The sequence below is a fragment of the Aquarana catesbeiana genome, linkage group LG08, assembly GCF_042186555.1.
Source record: "Aquarana catesbeiana isolate 2022-GZ linkage group LG08, ASM4218655v1, whole genome shotgun sequence".
Lineage (NCBI taxonomy): Eukaryota > Metazoa > Chordata > Amphibia > Anura > Ranidae > Aquarana > Aquarana catesbeiana.
Window position 1 is genome coordinate 51,328,708 of NC_133331.1, and position 23,112 is coordinate 51,351,819.

The window sequence follows — 23,112 nt, forward strand, 5'->3', positions numbered from 1 at the left end:
TACCACCCCACCCAACCACCTGCCATGACCCAACATGAGTGCTGCAGTGGATGGTACACATGCTGAGGCTGCGATGCTTTGCTTGGCCACTGTGGCAAAAATTATAGCACACATCACATTCAGCCAGCAATACCAGAGCCAAAGAGGTCAACATGACCACACGGCACCCGTGTTTAATGCACACAGTTGTCGCTTCAGGCTTTCAATGCTTGAAACAGGCATCCAGGAGGCAACAGGTCACCACCAATCTGAATCTCAACTGCCTCAGCAGACCGATTTTTAGAAGGCACTACAAGAGCGAACGAAAGTCTAATGCCGCGTACACGCGATCTGGATTTTGGTCGGAAGAAGATATGATGGCTTTTCCGACGGGATTCCGCTCAAGCTTGCCTTGCATACACACGGTCACACAAAAGTTTGCTGAACTTTCGACCGTCAAGAACGTGGTGACGTACAACACTACGACGAGCCGAGAAAATGAAGCTCAATGCTTCCGAGCATGCGTCCAATTGTTTCCGAGCATGCGTAGGAATTTTGCGTGTCGGAATTGCTACAGACGATTGCATTTTCGGATAGGAACTCTTTTTCGACCGAAAAATTGAGAACATGCTCTCAATCTTTTGCTGGCTGGAATTCGGCCAGCAAAAGTCCGATGGAGCATACACACGGTCGCATTTTCCAACCAAAAGCTCACATCGGTCTTTTGCTGGCTGAATTTCCGATCGTGTGTACGCGGCATTAGAGATTCTATCAACAAGATATGTCAACGAAAAATCTAAAATCCAACCAAACTTTGATTCAGAAACAGATTTGACTAGTCTGATGTTCTCTGTACAGCACTGGGGAATATGTCAGAGCTAAATAAATATATAATAATGGGGAGGGCGCCATGATGGGGACATTAGTGTAAGCTTTTCTGGTGCAGAGACTCATGACTGGCTCAGTGTTCTCTGCAGCATATGTCAGAGCTATGTAAGTGTAGAATAATAATGTGTGACTTTGGTGGAACATTAGAGTATAAGATCCTCTGTACAGCACTATGATAGAGCTATATAGGAGAGCTGTGGTTGTTGGGTAACATCCAGCTTTCTCAGTATCAGTTGGACAACCAATGATGTGTAGACAGTATATCAGGCATGGCTTGGGTTGGTCTCTGAACCGGCTCTGCACAGAGATCTATAGTGCGAGTTTTATGGCAGCTCCTTTAATGAATACCAGTCCCCTTTCTCCCTCTGATAACAGATCAGCACCGGAGCCCAGCCATGATCCTCCCATCTCACTCCATATAAAAATGTATCAGATCTCGGAGCACAGACCTGGGGAGACCTGGTGTTACATACTGTAATTCACCTAAAACAATGCCTACTGCAACCAATTACCAGGAGCTGAAGAGGAATCAGGTGAGCCACCGAACAAGCCAATATAATCCCAAACTGGAATACGGTATACAGTAAATAATCCCCATTTACTGTACAAGACTTCTCTCTATATGAGAAATTCTAATAAAGTGAAGCACAGAGCATTTCACCGAGTGCATAATCGATACACTATTTTAGTTTTTACCGCAGAATACATTTTATGTGGTTTTCACATGCTTACACGTTTGCTCTGCCTTGTTTTTGCCATTGTATTAGGATGTTGATATTTCTGGAACAATCAGTAGAGGGAGCCGTAAACCCAATCACTAAAACCTCATATATGCTTTAACATGTTAATTGTCATGTCAGAGGTTACATAGTTACATAGTTGGTAAGGTTGAATAAAGACACCAGTCCAACCTGAGTGTGTGTGGGTGTGTCTACAATTGTCCCTATCCCTGTACATTGTGTCTCATTAAGATGCTCATCTATTATTATTTATTATATAGCGCTGTCAATTTACGCAGCGCTCCACACATACATCGCACCCTCACATCAGTCCCTACCCTCAAGGAGCCCACAATCCAAGGTCCCCAACTCACACCCATATACCAGGGCCAATTTTGGACAGAAGCCAATTAACCTACCAGCATGTCTTTGGAGTGTGGGAGGAAACCAGAGTACCCGGAGGATACCCACGCAGGCACAGGGAGAACATACAAACTCCAACCAGCAACCCTTTTTACTGCTAGGCGAGAGTGCTACCCACTACACCACTGTGCCACCCAAGGTTATTTTCAAAATTTTCATTTCCCACCATCCCTGAACTGAGTTCTTGGACACCTGTTGTGCCCATTATGAGGGGCTCCAATGATCCATGCACTGAGTTCCTGAGTTTGCACCCCTGCTGTGACCATTATAAGGGGGTTATCACCATCCTTTTGCTGAGTTCCTGAGTCTGCACACCTGCTGTGCCCATTATGAGGTGCTCCAATGATCCATGCACTGAGTTCCTGCGTCTGCACACCTGCTGTGCCAGCAATGGGGGGGTTCCCACCATCCATGCATGGGGTTTCTGAGTCTACTTACCTTCTGTGTCCATTATAAGGGGTTCCCATAATCTTTGTGCTGAGTTCCCAAGTCTGCACACCTGCCAAGCCCCCACCATCCCTGCGCTGAGTTCCCAGGTGTGCACATCTTAGGAGGAGGAGCCCCCACCATCCCTGCACGAAGTTCCTGAGTCTACAAACCTGCTGTGCCCATCAAAAGGGACTCCCAACATCACTGCTGGATTTTTATTAATTTTACACCATTAGGATTTTAACAGGAGATTCCAAAACACACATAGATGGGGACACCCAATACTTTGGGTGGACAGGAACAGAGCTGGGAACTGACAGGGAGATCAATCTTCTTGTGCATTTAGAACATAAACAACCCAGTAAATACAAACTCCATGCAGACATTGCCCCAGCCGAGATTTAAGCCCAGGACCCGTTAGGAAGGATTTAACAAACTAGCCACTGTGCTGCCCCAACCCACCTTTACAAACAGCTAGGATCTCCTGGAAAATAGATTACAGGAAGCTGATTTAGCAGAGGAGTTTTTCTTTGAAAGACCCAGAATTAGACCTTTCTACAGAAAATAACCCAAAACATTTTTCTCTATGGACGACATACCATTGACACTCGCAGTAGATTACATACCCAGTGCATTTTGAGCACAGTGTGGGAAAAGCACATGGAACACAGGTTTCCCGCACCGCATTCTGGTGTGAACGAACCCCCTTACTGTTCACCCCAACTGCCAGTGTGAACAAGGCTTGACAATGTTACTCTGCATTTCTCTATCTTGCATCTGAACAATGTTTATAAACACTGTGTCAGATGTTCATTTTTTGGCAGCAACAGCTTCTACAGCTGCTGAATTTACAAATGAATGAATGAATGATTTGTAAAGCGCTACAAATGCGAACTAAATAGCCTCAAGGAGCTAGATCCGTCCTGTGTTGTCCAGCTTCTTAGAAGAAGTAGATCTTGAGTTTTTTTCTGAAGGCCTGATGCTTTTCTTCCATGCGAATGTGAGTAGGTAGAGCGTTCCATAGCCGTGGTCCTTGGACTGCGAATCTTGTTCGTGTTTTGTAGCGGGGTTTTGGAATAAGGAGGAGGTTTTGGTTAGAAGATCGAAGACTGCGATTGGGTGTGTAGCGTTTTATTTTCTTGCATAGGTATTGAGGGGCGTTTCCTTGTATACAATTGTGGGTGAGGCAGAGGGTCTTGAAAGTGATTCTATTCTTTACGGTTAGCCAATGTAGGCTCCTCAGGGAAGGGGAGATAGATTCCCAGGGTTTTTTTTCCTGTTAACAGTCTTGCCACCGCGTTTTGGATGAGTTGTAAGCGCGCAAGCTGATATTGGGGTAGTCCTATGTAGAGGGAGTTTGCGAATGTCACTCGCGACATTGGCAGCAGGATTTGGTGGGGGAGGGGGGGGGGTGCAGTGGCAATGGTGCAGAAGGACAGTGTGTTCTACACTTTGTAAACCTTGACTACATTTTTTGGATGCATGTCCAGTGCATGTCCAGTGTCCACAATGGTTGAACACACCTGATGTGATCACCCACGGTCACAGAGATCTCTTGATCCAGAAACACAAAAATTGGTTCCAGAACCAAACCTCTATTTGTTGGTGGCACAGGTTTAGCTCCTAGTTCTCAAATAAAACATAGGGGTTAACCTACTCTCAGCAAAAGGAACTGTGGCTGAGAACACTAACCTACAGACTGCAGGCATGAAGGGTGTAAAGTCTTTACATCTGATTTAGTCTAAATTGCGCTGAGAATGCTCGCCCCCCCCCCCCAAATCTTGGTGTACTAACCCCATCTTAATCATCAACATATTTGCCAATTTTACCATATTTACAAAGAATAATTCTCCTGACTGTGCAGTTGATGAATTCTCTTTACAGTCCCCCAGTGGCTTCAGTTTTTATGTCCGTCGTTAAACGGCACTGCGCGTCACATGGGACAGACTCATTACTATACAGGGACATTAAAGCACAAGGCACTTGGCAATTTGGATCACTCCACTGCGATTGTCCATTAATACCATGTGTTTATGCTGCAGGCATACAAGGCAAGGGGGAGAAATGCATGGCGGTTTGGCTAATGACTCCCTAAAAAGCACAGCGGCACCCAACCAGAAAGAGACGCACCTGTCTGACTTAACAATGCACACCAGAGATGTAGACAGGGGACCCGATGGAGCGTGAAGCACGCCATGTCACTCTCTAGCTCAAGAAACAACAGATGTACGCTGTTGAGGAACCATCCTGTGCGCCTGCAAGGGATTCCGCATGTTTTCATTTTAACGTGCGTTCAGCTGAGAATTGCTGTGCCAATAAACTGGAACTTCAGGCAAGCATTAAAAATATTAGATTCAATTTTGCTTCATAATTCTTAATTAAAAATGCAAAAAAAAAAAAAAAGTAGGTTTTTTTTTGTCTACTTAATTTTTTGACCAATGTAAACTATGGATAAGGGAAATTGAGGGCTTTTTATTTCCCCATTATAGTAAAAGTTTAGAGAAATTTAGCAATTTCACTATTTTTACAAAATGTATTAGAATTTGAGCAAAACTATTTTTTTTTATGTATTTTCTACTTATTTAAAAATGTATTCTATATTAAAAAAAACAAAAACATTACTCAACTATAATTCTTCCGCCCCAGCGTTGTCCCCAAATTCCTCCTCTGTCCAGTGCCTCAGACCCTCTTTATGCAGGCTAACACTTACAATGGAGGGTTTTCAACAAAATCCTGGTTTCCTGTGGTTTTGGGCCGAGTCCCAGAGCCAGAACAAAGTACAGCACTGGGCTCTACAAATTCACTGGAAGGGGCATGCTAGCACCCAGGAAACCGGGCACCTGGACCGCATCTTCTGCGCCACAATCTCCCCCTCTGCAGCAGCCAGCATTTCTCCCTGCCGACCACCTGTAACATCAATAAAATGTCAGAGCCAAGAGAAGCTAAGCGCCCCCTTGACTCTGGCATGTAACATGTACATGAGGAGGAGGGGCCAGGAGAAGGGAAGTCCCCCTGTATTGAGCAGTGCCAATCTGAGGTCTGTTTGAGGTTTTTACGGTGGGAAGATTGCACTGGGAGGACATATGACCTGGAGGGAATGGGTGGAGGGATAGTTAAAGTATTTTTCCTCGGGGTGGATTAATGCAGGGAGGAGCAATGGGTGGGGGTTTAGGTTGGTAGAAGTATTTGTGATGGGGGGGGTTATTTGGCAAGGGAGAGGATTTGTGCTAGAAGGGGGAGGGATGGTTGAAGGGCGGAGGATTTATGCTAAAAGGGGAGGGATGGTTGAGGGGGGGGGGGATTTATGCTAAAAGGGGGAGGGATGGTTGAAGGGGGGGAGGATGTGTGCTAAAAGGGGGAGATTGGGTAGGTGGATTAGACTCAGAGGGTGCAATACTTGCCTTTGCCCGGGCACTGGCAAGCCATACTATGCCACTGCACCCACGTCATTCTGTCCATTACCTGTAAGCCCAGCCTGTCATTTACACACCTAAAAGAAAAAAGTCTCTTAGAGATCTCAGTTTGAATTCCAAGTAATCATGGAGCAAGTGGTGGTGGAAGGCAGTAACAATAAAATGTAAGTAAAGTACTTAAATATAATGGCGTGGCTCCAGAGTAGGTGATGAGATAAATTCTTAGTTCAAGTTGATGGGATTAGATGGTCAGCAGCCTTGGAAGCAGTCAGTACAGAGTAGGAATGGATGGATAGATGGCTCAAAGAGTTCAACAGCCAGGCACATCAGATCAGGGAAGGATACTCTGTCACATGAACTGGAATCTGCACCGGCCGTCTGGAGCTGGAACAACAGCGGCATCTGTGGACCTCCTCAATGAACCAGACAAGCACCTGGAGTGTGCAGGGGGCGTGTACAATGCATTCTAGAGGCCCCACCTCCTTTGTCAAGTACCTGTCAAATGTAGCGGGGAATCTGAAACACATTGCACACTCCCAGGTGCTTGCCCAGTTCGTTGAGGATGTCCACAGACGCCGCTGTTGTTCCAGCTCCATACAGTGGGTCCGGATTCCAGTGCATGACAGTTGTTGCAAGTACAACTTCATTCCACATACATGGTCTTCTCCCTCTACGTCCAAGCACTTCTCTTACCTGATTGTAAGTGTGGATTTGTATTTTTAATAGATGTTTTTATGTATTCCTGCGCTCTGGCCACTCAGCGCTGCTCAGTTCTAAAAGAATGCCTGCCCCCCCGCCACCCCTGAAGGAAGGCGACAAAGCTGGCATTATATCACTGGACCAGCTAGAAGACTGCAAGAAAAAGGTATGTATATGGTTCTTTTTTCAAATGAATAATGCCTGGGGAAAGTGGGGGGGGGGGGGGGTATAAAAATGGCTCAAGGTAATAAAGGGTACACAGGTATAAGAGTTCATGTGGTTAATATATGAACACATTGATAACCTAATTGACAGTTAAAATACATATAAGATGGTTATAGATTAATTGAGCCTCATCAATATATTTGAACATTTAAATCCCAGAATCAGCTCAGATATACATATCACACCACCAGAGCTCTGTTGCCAGAGAAACACCACCACCATGGCAGGTGACATTATACCAATGTAGACGAGCAGCATGCGGTCGGCAGGCTGAAATTGCTGACCGCAGCAGTTGGCAGGAAAAGACGAATGGCCCAAGAGGTTTTCTTCAACAGAAAACATGTAGAAAGGATTGTAGGAGTCCGCCGTGATCGATCCTGATCAATCAATACCGACCCGTAAACCATAAACATTCAATTAAGACCAAACTGGCGCACTACACTTACTCACCTCACAGTTGATTAAAGAAGGAGCGAAGTGTCAGATATTAACAAGCGTAAGTGTGTTCTCCGAGCCCGCTATAGATTGACCTGTCAGAGCGCTATGCGTGCTGGGACTTAAAGGAACACTCTAGTTCCCGTAGAAAAAAAATAACCCAACATGTGCAATCACTAAATATGCCGCTTTGTAATTAAACCTATTTTCACTTTTGATCAGCAGCCAGTCATCATCTTTTAAAACTGCCACAATTTATCATTTCTCTTTCTTGCAACCATGACAGTGCAACTAATTTTTCAGGTTCCATTTCTCACCCCCCCCCCCCCCCCCCCCCCGCCCACTCCTGTAGTAATGAATTCACGCAGAAGTCACCTTGTTGGCAGTAAAGTGGCCTCCCTTGCTGTGCCCTCACTGGCAGTGTCGCATCTGTGGAAATACTTGAAAAGAGCTGTACATCTTCAGCAGGGTCCCATGGAAACCTAATATTCCTCCAGAGGTTGCCAGGGGTTCCTTGAGCAATCTCTGCCTCTCAGATTAAGTTCCCACTGACACCACTGATCCTTTTAGCTATCTGTAAGGGGCTAATTCTTCCCAATGATCGCAAATGTAAGGCGTATTCTTCCCACTGACCATCACACTAATGTATTATGAGTTGTAGATAAAGTAATTATTAGCAGTTCCTTAGCAATTGAAAGTTATTTCAAGGGTTCATCTCATAGGTGTGTGTAGCCCATTGCATTAGGGTGTGCTCAAAAGCTTGGTGTGCTCGGCATACATGTGACAGAAGAAGGCGGACCTAGCGCGATCTCCGAGGCTGGCGCGATCCCCATCCCGCCCACTCAAACTTAATTGCAGTACTAGAAAAAAGCAAGGAGGCGGCAGCTGGAAGCGCCTGAAACTGCCGGGGTAGGGGGAGATGATTCGTGCATGTCATCCAGGACAGTTGGCAACTATGGGTGATTAAGGCGTGCCCAGGAACACCTGGAAGACCCTGTGCGCATGCCCATGGTTCCTCTGTGTTGGAAAAGTTGAGAAAGGTTGACAGAGGGATCATATGATTGATGTGAGTAAAAAAAAAACAATTTGTAGCTTGCATATAGAAATGTTTCAGCAAGTGCACCTGTATTGTGTAGCTCAATATCTCCAGAACAGAAGCAGGTATAAATCACCAAAATGGAAAAGCAAAACAATTGCTACAAATTGTTGCAAAAAACACAGATGAATGCAAGGATGTTTTTTTCGTAATAAACCTGGAGCACCACTATAAAAAATACTGGGGTATTGACAAAGAATTTCAGTTAAATGTGAAAACCTCACCAAAAACATTTCTAAACGTATGACTAGCTGTGCAAGGGGCAATGAGGTGTTCAGGCGACAATCATGTGATCTGATCAGTGGCATTTCTCTGCACGTGTAGTGCCCTGTGCATGTATATCACCAAAAGAGAACTTTAGCAAACATAAGATTTCTCAGAGATTCAGTAAATATACAGTATCTCACAAAAGTGAGTACACCCCTCACATTTTTGTAAGTTTTTTTATTCTATCTTTTCATGTGACAACACTGAAGAAATGACACTTTGCTACAATGTAAAGTAGTGAGTGTACAGCTTGTATAACAGTGTAAATTTGCTGTCCCCTCATTTTTTTCTTCATTTATTAATAAAGATCTGGGCTTACACATCTGAAAAGGTGAAAATTCAGTGTTAAATTGTTGTAACTGTAAGGTCTTAATTAAAAAGGATTTATATTCTTCCGTTATTTAGCTTTACTAAATGGAGCTGAATGGTCCCCAAATGGTCACCCTGTCAACTGCCTCACTTTCTGACAACAAACAAGACACAGTGGAGTTGATTTACTAAAACTGGAGAATGCAAAGTCTGCTACAGCTGTGCATGATATGGTAACCAATCAGCTTCTAACTGCAGCTTGTTCAATTAATCTTTGACAAAAAACCTGGAAGCGATTTGTGGGTAATAGACTTCAAAGGAACCGCACCAGAAACGCAAGTGTTGTGTTTGTGATGTGATTTTTGATGTTTTGCTTTTTCCAGTTTTTATTTTAACACTGTATAAAGTTGGTTGCTAAGCAGGGGAATGGGAAGCCTGCCACCGCATCCTTAACAACCGATGAGTCATCAGCTGTCAGCGGGCTTTCCCGCTGAAAGCAAAAAAAAAATTAAAAATTTGCAAAAAAATGGCACGGGGTTCCCCTCCAGGTCCATACCAGGCCCTTCTGGTCTAGTATGGATTCAGAAGGGACCCCCCACACCAATTTTTTTTTTTTTTTTTAAATGATGTGGGGTCCCCCCCAAAATCTATACCAGACCTTATCCCAGCATGCCGCCCAGTAGGTCAGAAAAGGGAGGGGACAAGCGAGCGCCCCCCCCTTCTGAACCATACCAGGCCACATACCCTCAACATTGGGGGGTGGGTGACGTCATTGGATGACCACGCCCCATGCCTATATAAGAGGTGCCAGAAGGCGGGGACATCACAATGGAGAAAGACAGCTTCAGGACGATACCAGCTTTTTTTGTTTTCTAGCAGGTAACCGGCAGCGAAGAAGAAGACAGCTCCGAAGGAGACGACAGCACAAGAAGAAGATGACACTGGGAGATGACGGTTCCGGGAGATGGCGGCTCCAGGAGAAGATGGCTTTGGGCTTCTTATTTAATAAAAGACTTGTCAAAAATCGTCTCTCATAGTTTGTTAAAATGTCACTGTTTTTTTGGGTGAATGGGTAGGGATACAATGTACCCGATACACATATGGGGGGGATATGGGGGTACCCTTGTTATTGGGGACTTTCACATTCCGATAAGGGCATGCGGCCTGGCATGATTCGGGGGGGCGGGGGTTGCTATCGCTCATCCCCTCCTTTTCCCGACCTACTGGACGGCATGCTCGGATAAGGGTCTGGTATGGATTTCGGGCATTTTTTTTAAATATTTTGGTGTGGGGGTCCCCTCCAAATCCATACTAGACCCGAAGGGCCTGGCATGGACCTGGGGGAGGGAGGGGGACCTCGCCCTGCTTTTTTCCTGAATTTTTTTGCCGTCATTTTTCTTTTTTACATTCACCTTTCAGTGGGGAAGCCTGCTGACAGCTGACGACTCATCGGTTGTGAAGGACGCGGTGGTCGGCTTCCCGCCCCCCTGCTTAACAACCAGCTATATACAATGTGTTTACAGTGCGATTAAAGCGAAAAAAAAAAACGTAAAATGCAAAATGCATGAAAACTGCATGCAAAAACGCATAAAAAGTGCGGATTTAAGAACGCATTGCAAAACGTGTCTGAAAAATGCATCAAGCACAGCCGCATAGATGTGAACCTAGACTGAGGGCCAAGAGGCAGCATCAGACACATACATCTGAACACAAATGTCTCATCGATTAATCCTCAAGATGATATGAGACTGAATATTCCCATTCATCCAGCAGCTGGCCTGTGATGGGTTCCATGGTCTGAAAAGACACAGCTTATTACGTCTACATCAAGGGTCAGCTGCAGGAACCGCAATCAACGAAAGAGCCCGCAGAGGAGAAGCAGCGATGTACATCCATTCAATGAATGTAAAGCAGCCATGATACAATTAAAAGTTTAATTGAATTACCAGACTTTATTGGCTAACCGAGCAGCTTTTAATTGCTGACACTTAATAGAGGTGAGTGATCTCTATCAACAGGAAAGAAGTTGTTCTTCAACCCAAGTCACAACCAGGGAAAATCCACAGACGTACTAACATCTCATTTAAATCTGAAGTGTAATGTATGCATATAATACCTTTATTTGCCCCCACTCAACATGCAGTGAAACATTATCAATCAAGTAACTTAGTTTTCAAGACATACTTCTTTTGAGACCCAGTAATATTATCACTGGGATTTTCTGCTGGTCTCTGCTCTGTGAAAAAATTGAGTTAGGTGAAAAGGGTCGACAGGCTCCTGCAAATATCAAAGGACCCTGCCTTGAACATTGCATGATAGAACACATCACTGGCATCCCAGATTGTAATGCATAAGACCCTAGCTGTGCAATTTGCTGATCAGTTGCTTGATTACAGTCTATTGTGTAATCAAGCAACTGATCAGCAGATTGCACAGCTAGGGTCAGATGAGCAGAAGCATGCACATTTAAAAGGAATGCCGCTGATATGTTCTTTCATATAATGCCGTGTACACACGGGTGGACTTTTCGGCATCAAAGGTCCTACGGTCTTTCCGACGGACTTTCGAACTAACGGACTTGCGTACACACGATCACACCAAAGTCCGACGGATTTGTACGTGATGACGTATGACCGGACTAAAATAAGGAAGTTGATAGCCAGTAGCCAATAGCTGCCCTAGCGTCAGTTTTCGTCCGTCGGACTAGCATACAGACGAGCTGATTTTTCGACCGGACTCGAGCCCGTCGGAAAGATTTGAAACATGTTTCAAATCTAAAGTCCGTCTGATTTTCGCCCGAAAAAGTCAGCTGCAGGTCCGATGAAGCCCACACACGGTCGGATTGTCCAACAGATTCGTCCCATTGGACCAGTCTGGTCGGAAAGTCCACCCGTGTGTACACAGTATTAGGCTCAGGAACAGCAGTACAGTGACTCACCTAAGCCCTAAAGATCATGGCCACTCACAAGAGCAAATATAATTGATGGCAGAGAAGGCTAATAGCTGTGAGAAGCGGGCAAACAATAGGAGAAATCTAGAGGACAGGGATTGATGACGATTTAGTCTGCTCAGACAGGAAATGACGATCAAGACAGTTGCTGTAACGTCAAAGGGCTAGATTGTGGATACGCAAGTTTGCAGGGATTTAAGAGTAAAGTCATGCACACTGCAGCTGTCCAATGCCTGTTTTACCTTTTTTTACTGCCCCTAAACGCCCCTCTATTTAAACCTATGTGTCCATGCGCACACAGACGTTTACAGGCATTTAGAAGCAGGAGCGTTTATGGGGCAGAAATCTGAATGCATCAATATCGAAGGAGAGGAGCATTTGGGCACAAAAATGGCCAACGCATGTAAATCCATCTAAAAGAGCCTAAATGCTAGACGTGTGTGGCGCTTGAGAGTTCATTAATTTTAACGGCCAGAATAAATGACTATTCTGGCCAATAAAATGAATGAAAAGCTAAACGTTTGACGTGCCTGAACATGAGGCAGTTTCAACACAGAAAAGGACTTCTGGTGGAAGTATGCAAAAAAAAAAAAAAAAAAAGGTAAGGTTGGAGTTCATCTTTAAGCTCCTTTTGATTTTCACAGAACGTGCAGATTCTTTCCACATGAATCTGAGCTATTTTCTGGGTAATTTACCCAGCAAACTTTCAATCTGGGGAAAATCTAAAAGCAATTTGCTACTTTATACAACAGCCGAGCTATTACTGTGCAGTGATCAGTTAAACTGTGAATATTAGAAAAGAAGCAGCTACGGAACACAAAGGATTTATCCCTTGATTTCTGATATGTAAAATCACAGAAATAACACACTCGCTTATACACCAAATGGATCCTCAGGCTGGTCATAAACCAGCAGATAGGAACCTGACCAAAGTTTGTACAGCTACCTGTCTGCACTTTGATTTTGGAGTGCTAGATTAAAATTTGTTAGCAGATTCATCCGATACATAAAATAGTTACGAGAAAAGTATTGGATTATTTTTTATTTTAGAATCATAATTACCTAGGTGGATGCAGCATGTGTCCGATTCTGCATCTGTCCCCCGCCGGCTCTAAGGCTGAGAACTGAGTGTTCAAACACCGCTGATCGCTCGTGTCTCAGAGCTCCCTAAGCAGAGAGCTGGTGACTGTCATTTACTGCTGTCTGCTCTGTTCCTCCTGTGAAGAGGGCGGGAGCGGCCAGCTCAGGCTCTCAACGGCTAGCCGAGAGCCAGAGCCAGGTCCCGAACCTGGACCAGCTCTGTAACATCAGCCGACAGTGGGCTTCAGCTCTCTGTCCGCTGAAAACGGGTCACAGGAGTGGAGAACGAACTGCACTCCTGTGACCCACAGTAAAGGAGCTTTGGCTGTACTTCTCCTTTAAGTGATCTTTAAAGTGGTTGTAAAGTCAGAAGGTTTTTTTATCTTAATGCATTCTATGAATCAAGATAAAAAACCTGTGTGCAGCAGCCACCCCAGCACCCCCTAATACTTACCTGAGCCCCATCTCTCTCCAGCGATGTCCACGAATGCCTCAGCCATCCGGGACTCTCCTGATTGGCTGAGACACAGTGGTGGCACCATTGGCTCCCGCTGCTCTCAAAGTCAGTTAGCCAATCAGGAGAGAGAGGGGCGGGACCGAACCATGTCTGAATGGACACAGGGAGCTGTGACTCGGCTCGGTGCCCCCATAGCAAGCTGCTTGCTGAGGGGGCACTTGACAGGAGGGAGGGGCCAGGAGAGCCGAAGAGGGAACTAAAAGAGGAGGATCTGGGCTGCTCCGTGCAAAATCAACTGCATGACAGGTAAGTATGACATGTATGTTATTTTTTACTGGGAAAATTACTTTAAAATTGAAAATCTTGGCAAAATAACAAAAAAAAGGGTATTATTTTTTTACTTCCTGTAACAGACTAGACTGGCCAGGTAAAGTGACAGTTACAGGTGTTAGGACAAAACCATATAACACTACTAGGAAGGGGGGCTTACAGCAGTCCACATTGATACATATGACCTGATTAGCTAATAGAGTTATTAAGATTCCTCTACTTATTATGCACAATGCAAAGGCTGCTGGAAGTATTGTGTAGCAGTGCTGCTCAGATGCTTTCCCTTCATTGTAGCTCTTGGTTGTGGACCAGAAATAGAGGTGTAGTGGTGGACAGTGCTTGTTAAAGGGAAGGGTAAGGGGCTTTTCTACCCATGTTATAGGTGTGGAGATCACGACATGAGTTTTGCTTTTTTACTTTCTATTTTACTCTACTACTATAAGGTTCAGATTGTCCAACATATCTACCTCCCCCTCCACGCTCAGCTCTGTCCTCAAGTACAGGATTTTTTGTACAGATTTCGTATATCAATATCTTTCTGCCCGGGTCATCTCGCAGGACGTTGTTATAAAGTTCACGAGCTGATCAAGATTTGTTGGTTATAACTTATTAATCTATTCCAGCATTAAATAAACAATAAGCCATCCCATAAGCCGCCACCTGTACTGTCCACTATACATCACACCGCATCGATTCCGGGCGATTGTACAGAACACTCCGCATCAGGTCCCACAGCGACACGGCCATTGCTATTACTACACTTGTAAGATTTATTGTGGAAGAACATTAAGAACGCAACAAAATTCCATTATCTAGTTCTAGTATTTATTGTTGTAAGACCCCTCTGAGCCTGATATGAAACAGTTATTTCATCAACTATCAACATCCAACCATTTACAGCACTGGAGGTACACTTTTAGCAGCGTTTGACACTTTGATTAACTTTGAATTGCTTCTTTCACTCTATCAGGTGGTAATATACATAATTGCAGTATCAATGAATAGCTTCTTTTATGTATTAAGTGATCTTACAGGCAATTGCAACATTAATCTTTAAGCATAAATAAAAAAAAAAAAAAAAAAAAAAAAAAGGATTTTTAACTTACCTGTATATTCCACATCTTGGAGTATAGCATAGAACACAGACAGAGTATGCCTACACCCTGGGTTATAGGTAGTACCTTGAGAGGACTGGACACTGGTAAAGCTTTAAAGGACATACCCCCCCAGGTGCCTCCCCTACCCCACCAATCACCCTACCCCTCCCTGTCCCGTGAGTACTAAGTTTTGTAGCAAGCAATGCAGAGTAAGCAAAGGAATGGAAGAAGGGTGGCCTGTGTCCTATACTGTATTCCAAGATATGGAATTTTACAGGTAAGTCAACATTCCTATTATCTTAATTGTACAGTACACAGGCAGATTATTCATAAGCCATGGGATGTCCTCAGGCAATGAATAGGAAGGGTGGGCAACAATTAGGCAATAACTGCGTCAACGGGCCCAAATAAGAAGGGTCAGAAGACCCAATTTCAGAATGCTGCTGCATGAAGCTTGTGCCCGAAATGTGCACCTGTAGACGTCTGGACATCCACCTGGTAAAACTCTGAAAAAGTATGACCAGAAGACCAGGCGATGGACTTACACAGCTGGGCTACAGAGGCTTGATGCCAAAATTCCCAGGAAACGCCTACCAATCTGGTAGAATGGGTGCATAAAATCACTGGAGGCTTTTCTTTGAGAATGTAAGCTCTTGCAATCAGATTCCTTAGCCATTGTGTGCTGGTGGACTTTGAAGCAAGGTGTCCCTTGCGAGGTTCAGAGGACAGGACAAACATGGAACCTGTTTTCTCTGATTGGAGCGGTAGTTGTGAGGTATAACCTAATGGCTCTGACTGTGTCCAATGTAGAGCAATTTCCTTTGGATGCTCAGGAGCAGGGCATAAAGATAGTAGGACAATGTCTTTATTGGGATGGAATACTGAAACCACTTTGGGGAGAAATGATGGCCTTGAGCGTAGGACAACCCTGTCATTGTGAAGTATGAAGAAAGACAAAGGCCTGCCAATTCAGAAACATATTAGACAGACATTATGGAGACCAAAAAGCTACTTTGCAGGAGAGATCCTCAGGAGTAATAGTCACCAACCAGTGGTCCGCGGACTACTGATGGTCCACAAGAAAATGTTAGCGGCCCCCAGGGGTTCTGCTGCAAATCAACATTGTGGGGGGTGTATACCACCCAATGTGGTTTCCAGTGTTCTCAATGCGCTCTGACAATCAATACTGTCAGTGTGCATCGATACCCGATGCCTCCCCTGTAGTTCCGGCTCCTGTGAACTCAGAGTAGTGCAGAGAGTGGGAGGTGAAGAAGGGGATTTCTGATGGCAGTGCTGATCACAGACTGTGGGAGGGAGCATGAAGCTCGAGCATTGCTGGATAAGGAGGTGGGCAGGGAGGTCAGAGAGCAGAAGCATTGTGTGCATAAGGCAATAGTGTGATCCAGGGGGAAGGGGGCAGAGAGCTGGAGCAATGTGTGTATAAGGCAGGGGTCAGCAACCAGTCGATCATGATCTACTTGACAACCTTTGACACGTGACAAGTAGACAGGTAGACCGCGAACAGGTTCATGCACTGCAGACCCCCGCCTTCCTCTCTCCACCCCCCCAGCCTCCTCCGCTGCTGTCATCAGTGAAGGGAGAGCAGGAGGAGGAGCTGGCCAAATGAACATTTTAAGTTAAACCACAGGTGATTGGTTGCTAGGACACAGTGCGGTCCTAAGCAACCAATCACTAGCTTGCTAATATGAAAAGTCACCCTGCCAGCTCCCACCCTCTGTCCAGAACTGTGCTGCCTCCCGCTCTCCACTGTGTACACAGGTAGGACACTGCTATGGGAGGGAAAGGGGGGCCAGAGGTTACTGCTATAGGGGAAAGGGGGGGCAGAGGATACCACTGTGTGTGTGGGGGGAGGGAGAGAGGACATTGTTATGGGCAGGGTCACCCCCATAGCAGTGTTCTCTACCACCCTTAACATCACCCCCCTGAACCCTGCACTCTGAGTATAACGCACTCCTTAACCCTGCATTCTGAGCCGAACGAACTCCTGAACCTTGCATTCTGAGCAAAACACACTCTTGAACTCTGCATTCTGAGCAAAACGCACTCATGAACCCCGCATTCTGAGCAAAACGGACTCCAGAACCCTGAATTCTGAGCGCAACACACTCCTGGACCCTGCATTCTGAGCGCAACACACTCCTGAACCCTGCATTCTGAGTCTATCACACTCCTAAACAGTGCATTCTGAGCGTAACGCACCCCTGAACCCTGCATTCTCTGCATAACGCACACATGAACCCTGCATTCTCTTGTAATACTTACTTTAATTTTGTTCGGAATAAAAATATTTTATCAAGAAAAGAAAAGGTCTGTCTTACTGTCTTTTTCTTGATGGGGGATGGCGCTTCAGAATTCCCTGCCTATAGGCTCCTGAGATGTCAATTCAGCCCTGGCTGCAAAATGCATCAGACTGCACAAAAAGCACTACTTTCAAAAATGCACTGGGGCAATTTGCATGATACTGCAGAACCAGCGATCATGTGTCCACAAACACATTGTGTTCACGATCTACATTTGGGGTTAACAATATATTATCCGCATTATCACCCGCAGTAGATCACAGAGGCAGTGCGTTTTGATTATGGTGCAGGAAACACACATTGAACATGCCTTTATGGCTCTGCGTTCTGGTGTGAACCGGCCTTAACAGGACACTGTGCCTGGCGATCTTTGACTTCATTAGTGTTGTTCAAGTAGATCTCTCAAAGGTTGCCCACCCCTAGTATAAAGCATGCAAAACTCATGTTAGTAGTCTGCGGGATTCAAAATTGTGAGTTTAGTGGTCCATAAGGTCTGAAAGGGTGGCGACCACTGCTCTAGAGGAACATCTCTGATAAATTCAAAGGGTGGTTTTTGGAGGGCAGAGAGAACCATGTTGAAATCCCAAGAAAGCACAGGGTGCTGCAAGGAGGACGTAACAGAAAACAGAATAATCTCTGGGATTTGAAGTATTTACAACAGGCAAAAAAGGATTTCCAGGTACGGTAATGGATCTTCCTGGAACAGGCTTTTCTTGCTGTTAGAAAGGTGAAAATCACAGATTCAGAAACCCCTCTATCCTTTAAGGCCTGGGTTTTTACATCCATGCCAATAAAACCAAAAACGGAGAAGTATGATGGAATAGAGGGACTTTAGATAGCAGATCTGTAAGTCTGAATATTTCTGTGTACCATATTCTTCTGGGTCAGGTTGGTGCAATTAGGATCATCATTTTCCTCTTGCACTATTTTATGGTGCAGACTAGGCAGAATATGGTCTGAATGGAAGGCGTAAATTAGCCTGAACTGAGACCAGGAGATTATTAGGGCATCCAAAGTTAGAGCTAGAAAATCCCTGGCTCTGGCAAGAAACAGAGGTAGTTTGTTGAATCTGGAGGCTAGGATGCCCACACTTGGAATCCCCCATTTATGGCATATCAGGTTGAAGATATTTGGATGATAAAGGGGCAATCCTCTTAATCTATGCAGTGGCAGCGGAGGTAATCTGCTTTCCACTTGTCCACTCCTGGGATGTGGACTTCAGAAATCGACTGACAGTGAGATTCTGTCTATGAGATTATCTGGTTCGCTTCCCCTAAGCCAGCCACATCCCGGGTGCCCCCTTGATGGTCCATCTAGGCCACACACGGGGGGGGATGGGTGCAGTGCTGCAGGGTCAACCAGACTGCTCTGAGCTTCAAGATGTTGATGGTAAAATATCGTTTCCCCCACTGCCTGGAACTCTCATGGTGAATTGTCTAGATAGCCTGTGCCTTGGGTTCTAAAAAGTGCAAATCGAAGTGCTAAGACTCTGGGAGCAGATGATAGGCATAAGAGAAATGCAACAAACAAACAAAATGATTGACTGCCACTGCAAAGCACAAAAGGCACTGAAGTGGGTAGCAGGAGCATGCTGATAGGCATCTTGGATGTTACAGATGCCATGTAAATTCCCGTTGTCTCAGAAAAGCAATTTTACCTTAATATACCGTAATCAAGATCTATATAGGACTTTACATGTTTACAACCATTTTTATATCTCTTTTGTAGCTCTAAAAAAAGGTGAGAGCTTCGAGCTCCTGAAATGCATTGGCTGTTTCATATTTTCCTGTTACGATCTAATACCAATATTAAAGATGCTGGACTTCCAGACCCATTGTTTATAGCTCATATTAGACTTTATACATTTCATCAACTATGTCCGTGTATATTTATAAAGGTAAGCTACAAATAATAATCATTTAAATAGTTAGATGGCCAAGGTCTTCACTTCGTAGGAGCAGGGAGGTGGGATCCAAAAGGGCGCCAAGCGCCTGGAGAAAATATCGTAGGGCGCCCCCTAGGATCCCTCCTCCTGCCTTTGGCAGACGCAGGTCACCAAGTGACAATGCTGATAACCCTTCTCTTCAGCCCACATCAGAACACAGCTCAAAAGGTTGACAACGCCACTGGAGAGATAACATTTTCATTCTGCAGAGGAAGGAGCAATGTACTGGCAGGAACACAATGTATTTGTTAAACGAACAAATATGGTAAATAATTAAGAAATAAGTTTAGACAACAGTAAAGGCCTGTGTTAGCAGGCTTTTGTTCGTGTCAGACAGATTTTACACTTCCATACCCACTTGAAGCAGGTCAACTGCACCTAAATAATTCTCAATGGTATCAAAAGTGTGTGAAGCTGACAAGATATTGACACAAGCCCAAAGCCAGCCCTAACGGAATCAGGACAATGTATATTTTATTTCAATGGTTCCTCTTCCCAAGAACCTCATTCCTCAACATTCCCCAATCATACCAAATTCCTCAACGAGTGTATCATCTCCTGAACAAAGGTACATTCATGTCACCAGCCTATGCTCAGTCAGCATCATCAACCACTCATCACACAAAGACATCAGACATGGCAGATGATAGGTAACCGGTCTAACTCACCTTCACACTCGCCGCCATTGGTGGGGTTACCGTGGTACCCGGGCATGCAGGTCTCGCAGTGTTTACCCGTTGTGAGGTTCTTGCACTGCTCGCACACGTTGTTGTTGATGCATGTGCTGTGCCCGTTACACTGGCAGGCTGGAAGAGAAAAGATAAGAGTCAGAGGTCACTACAACATCAAACAGCATCATCAGTCCATAATGGATTAGAAAAACTAAAACACATACAAGTACACACGCTTCTCAATTACCCAAATCTTTCCTAAAAGATAATACATGGCCTATAATTTATATAGGCTGAAAAGAGGATCTCTCTAAGGATCTGGGTGTTCTGTCCTTCTAAGGAGAAGGATCTGGGGGTTTTAGTAGATCATAAGCTTAATAATAGCATGCAACGCCAAGCTGCGGTTTCCAAAGCAAGCAAAGTCCTACACTGTATTAAGAGAGGTATGGATTCCAAAATTCCAGAGAGAGAGAGAGAGATATCATTTTGCCACTGTACAAATCATTATTAAGACCTCATCTGGAATATGCAGTTCAGTTTTGGGCACCAGTTCTCAAAAAGGATATCGGGGAACTGGAGAAAGTGCAGAGAAGAGCAACCAAACTGATAAGAGGCATGGAGGAGCTCAGCTATGAGAAAAGATTAGAGGAAACAAATTTATTCTCTCTTGAGAAGAGGAGATTAAGGGGGGATGTGATCAACATGTACAAATACATAAGGGCTCCATATAGTGAACTTGGTGTAGAGTTATTCACTTTAAGTTCATCACAGAAGACAAAGGGATTATTTCCTAGATGCACATAATATAACTGAATACTAACATTTATAGGTAAAGTTGATCCAGGGAATGTGCGATTGTCTTTTGGGGGGCAGTGTCAATTTTGGCAGCAAATTTCAATTTAGTTTTAGTCTTAGTCTTTTGACTAAAATGGCATTTTAGTTTTACTCCCATTGACCGTGACGATACCCAAGTGACGCTACCGAAACCGGAAGTGACGTGGAAGCCTCAGAGCACCGCTGTCAGATTTTTATGCTGAATGATCCTGTTTTAAATGTAAGTTACTACTTGTTTAAAATACATTTTCTATATAACTACTACACTATGAGGTTACCCCTTTTTGTTTGAGCCACTGTACAGAGGTACCATGATTCTGAAGGGCCATACCTCAAGCTGGACAGGAACACCCAAAATTCCTGGTTGGGTTGTACAGTTCCAAATACTTCCGTGGCATCATCCATACCATAAAACAGACATTTAGTATGGTTGGTGGGAAGCCTTTGTGATGTCAACCGCAGGATGTACAGACCCAGGAATTTTCTGCAGAGATGGCAGGAGCCTCACATACTGGGCACAGAGGGAGTACAGACCCAGGAACAAAGCAGAAGGATGGTTGGTAACCCACATAATGGGCACAGCAGGAGTGCAGAGCTAGGAACTCAGTACATCGATGATGGAAACCCCTTTATAATGGGCACAGCAGGAGTTCATTGATGATGCAAACCCCTTTATAATGGGCACAGCAGGAGTTCATTGATGATGCAAACCCCTTTATAATGGGCACAGCTGGAGTTGAACTCAGTAGAGGGATGGTTGGTAATGGTAACCCACATAATGGACACAGTGGGAGTGCAGAGCTGAGAACCAAGTGCATTGATTATGGGAACCCCTCATAATGGGTACAGCAGATGTATAGACCTAGGAACTCAGTGCATGGATGGTGGGAACCCCCCATAATGGGCAAAGTAGGTGTAGAAAACCCAGGAACTTGGTGCATGCAAGGTGGGAACCCATCATAATGGGCACATTAGGCGTGCAAACCTAAGAACTTGGCACCGGTATCACAGGAACCCTTCATAATGGGCACAGCAGGTGTATAAACCCAGAAACTTGATGCATGGACATTGGGAACCTCCCATAACGGACACAGCAGGTGTGCAAAGCTGGGAGCTCATTGTAGGGATGGTGAGAACCCCTTATAAGCACAGCAGGTCTACAGACCCAGAAACTCAGTACAGGGATTGTGGGAACCCTTCATAATGGGCACAGCAGGTAAGCAAACCTGAGAACTCAGCACAGGTATGGCAGGAACCCTCATAATGGGCATAGCAGATGTGCCAACATGGAAAATCAGTGCACGGATCTCACCAAGAGAGTCCCCAAGAGAGAGAAGATACTGATCTAACTCTCTAGCATTTAGCAAACACCAGGATATTCGTTTTGGGTGGAATGACAAGTATTAGAATTATGCTCTATGGGGGGGCGTGTCCGGATGTAAGCCGAGGAGGACGTGTCCCTGTAGAGCTCCGTCCCTCCTGAAAAGAATCCTTCGCCATCCTCTGCACAGAAAGGCCCGGTGAGCACACACAGCTGCCCTTCCTGTCCCAGCTTTACTCCTGCAGCGATATCGCCCTTCATTTAGAAGTCCGGCGGCCCGGTTGTGTGGATACACGGCCTCCGGCCTTCCACCCCTCAGCAAAGACCCGCCGCCATCTTGAGGCCTACAAAGCCTCCTGAAGCCTCTGCGCTCGGGTGCCGCGATCCGCGGAATGAGCGATCGCCCCACGCCAGCGCATCCACGGCAGCTTACTGATCGGCAGCCAGCTCCAGAGGTGCCCGAGGGACCCCACACGTCCAGCCGCACACACCCGCGGACCGCCGCCATCTTGCGGCCTACGAGGCCTGCACTGTTCTCCTCAGCCAGGTACTGTGACTAGTGGAGGGGCGGCCGGTGTACACCACCCCCCTTTGTGACAACTTCTCTGGGGGGACAGGTGGTGACTACTTCATCTGGGGACTTTGGGCCAGCATCATTAGGCCTCAGTGGGAGAGCTCAGTATTGCACCAGCCACAGATGTTTATTGCCCCTGCATGACAGTCTCTCTCACTGCTACTGCAGGCTCTTAAAGGGAACAAACCATCCATCCTGAAATTCTACTCTGCGTAACTCCAGATTGCTTGCTCATGCCATCAAAGAGCAAAACAGCGACTAAAAAGGCGCCAGCACAGCCTGCCCAGCTCGCCCAGTGTCCCAGTGCCATTTTGGATCAATTTAAAGCGCTTTTAGTGGACATGGAACAGGCAGCGATTCCAACGGCCTCTACATCTCCTCAAGCACCTGCACCAGTAAGTGATACCACTGTCATCCTTGCAGCCATAGAACAGAGCAGAACCTCCTTACTGGTCCGCATTGACCATTTGGCTGCGGAATGTAACCTCATCAGGGCAGACCTGGGCAAGTTCAGGGGCAGACTTTCTGAGACTGAGTGGCGAATTTGCGCCACAGAGAACCTCACTACCCGCCATGATGATGCCATCCACACACTGCAGAGCACTGTCCAATCCCTGGTGGCTAAATCGGACGCCGCCGAAAATCGTCTT

The 23,112-nt window shown here is 45.4% G+C and overlaps 1 protein-coding gene across 1 annotated transcript in view; it reads right to left on the reverse strand.

Annotated features, from left to right (window-relative positions):
- Nucleotides 1-23,112, reverse strand: part of ATRNL1 (attractin like 1) — a 968,544-nt gene that overhangs the window by 574,639 nt on the left and 370,793 nt on the right. Inside the window, exon 19 of the mRNA XM_073595827.1 lies at nucleotides 19,731-19,868. Within this exon, the coding sequence (XP_073451928.1) occupies nucleotides 19,731-19,868 (138 nt within the window). The remainder of the gene's footprint in view (nucleotides 1-19,730; nucleotides 19,869-23,112) is intronic.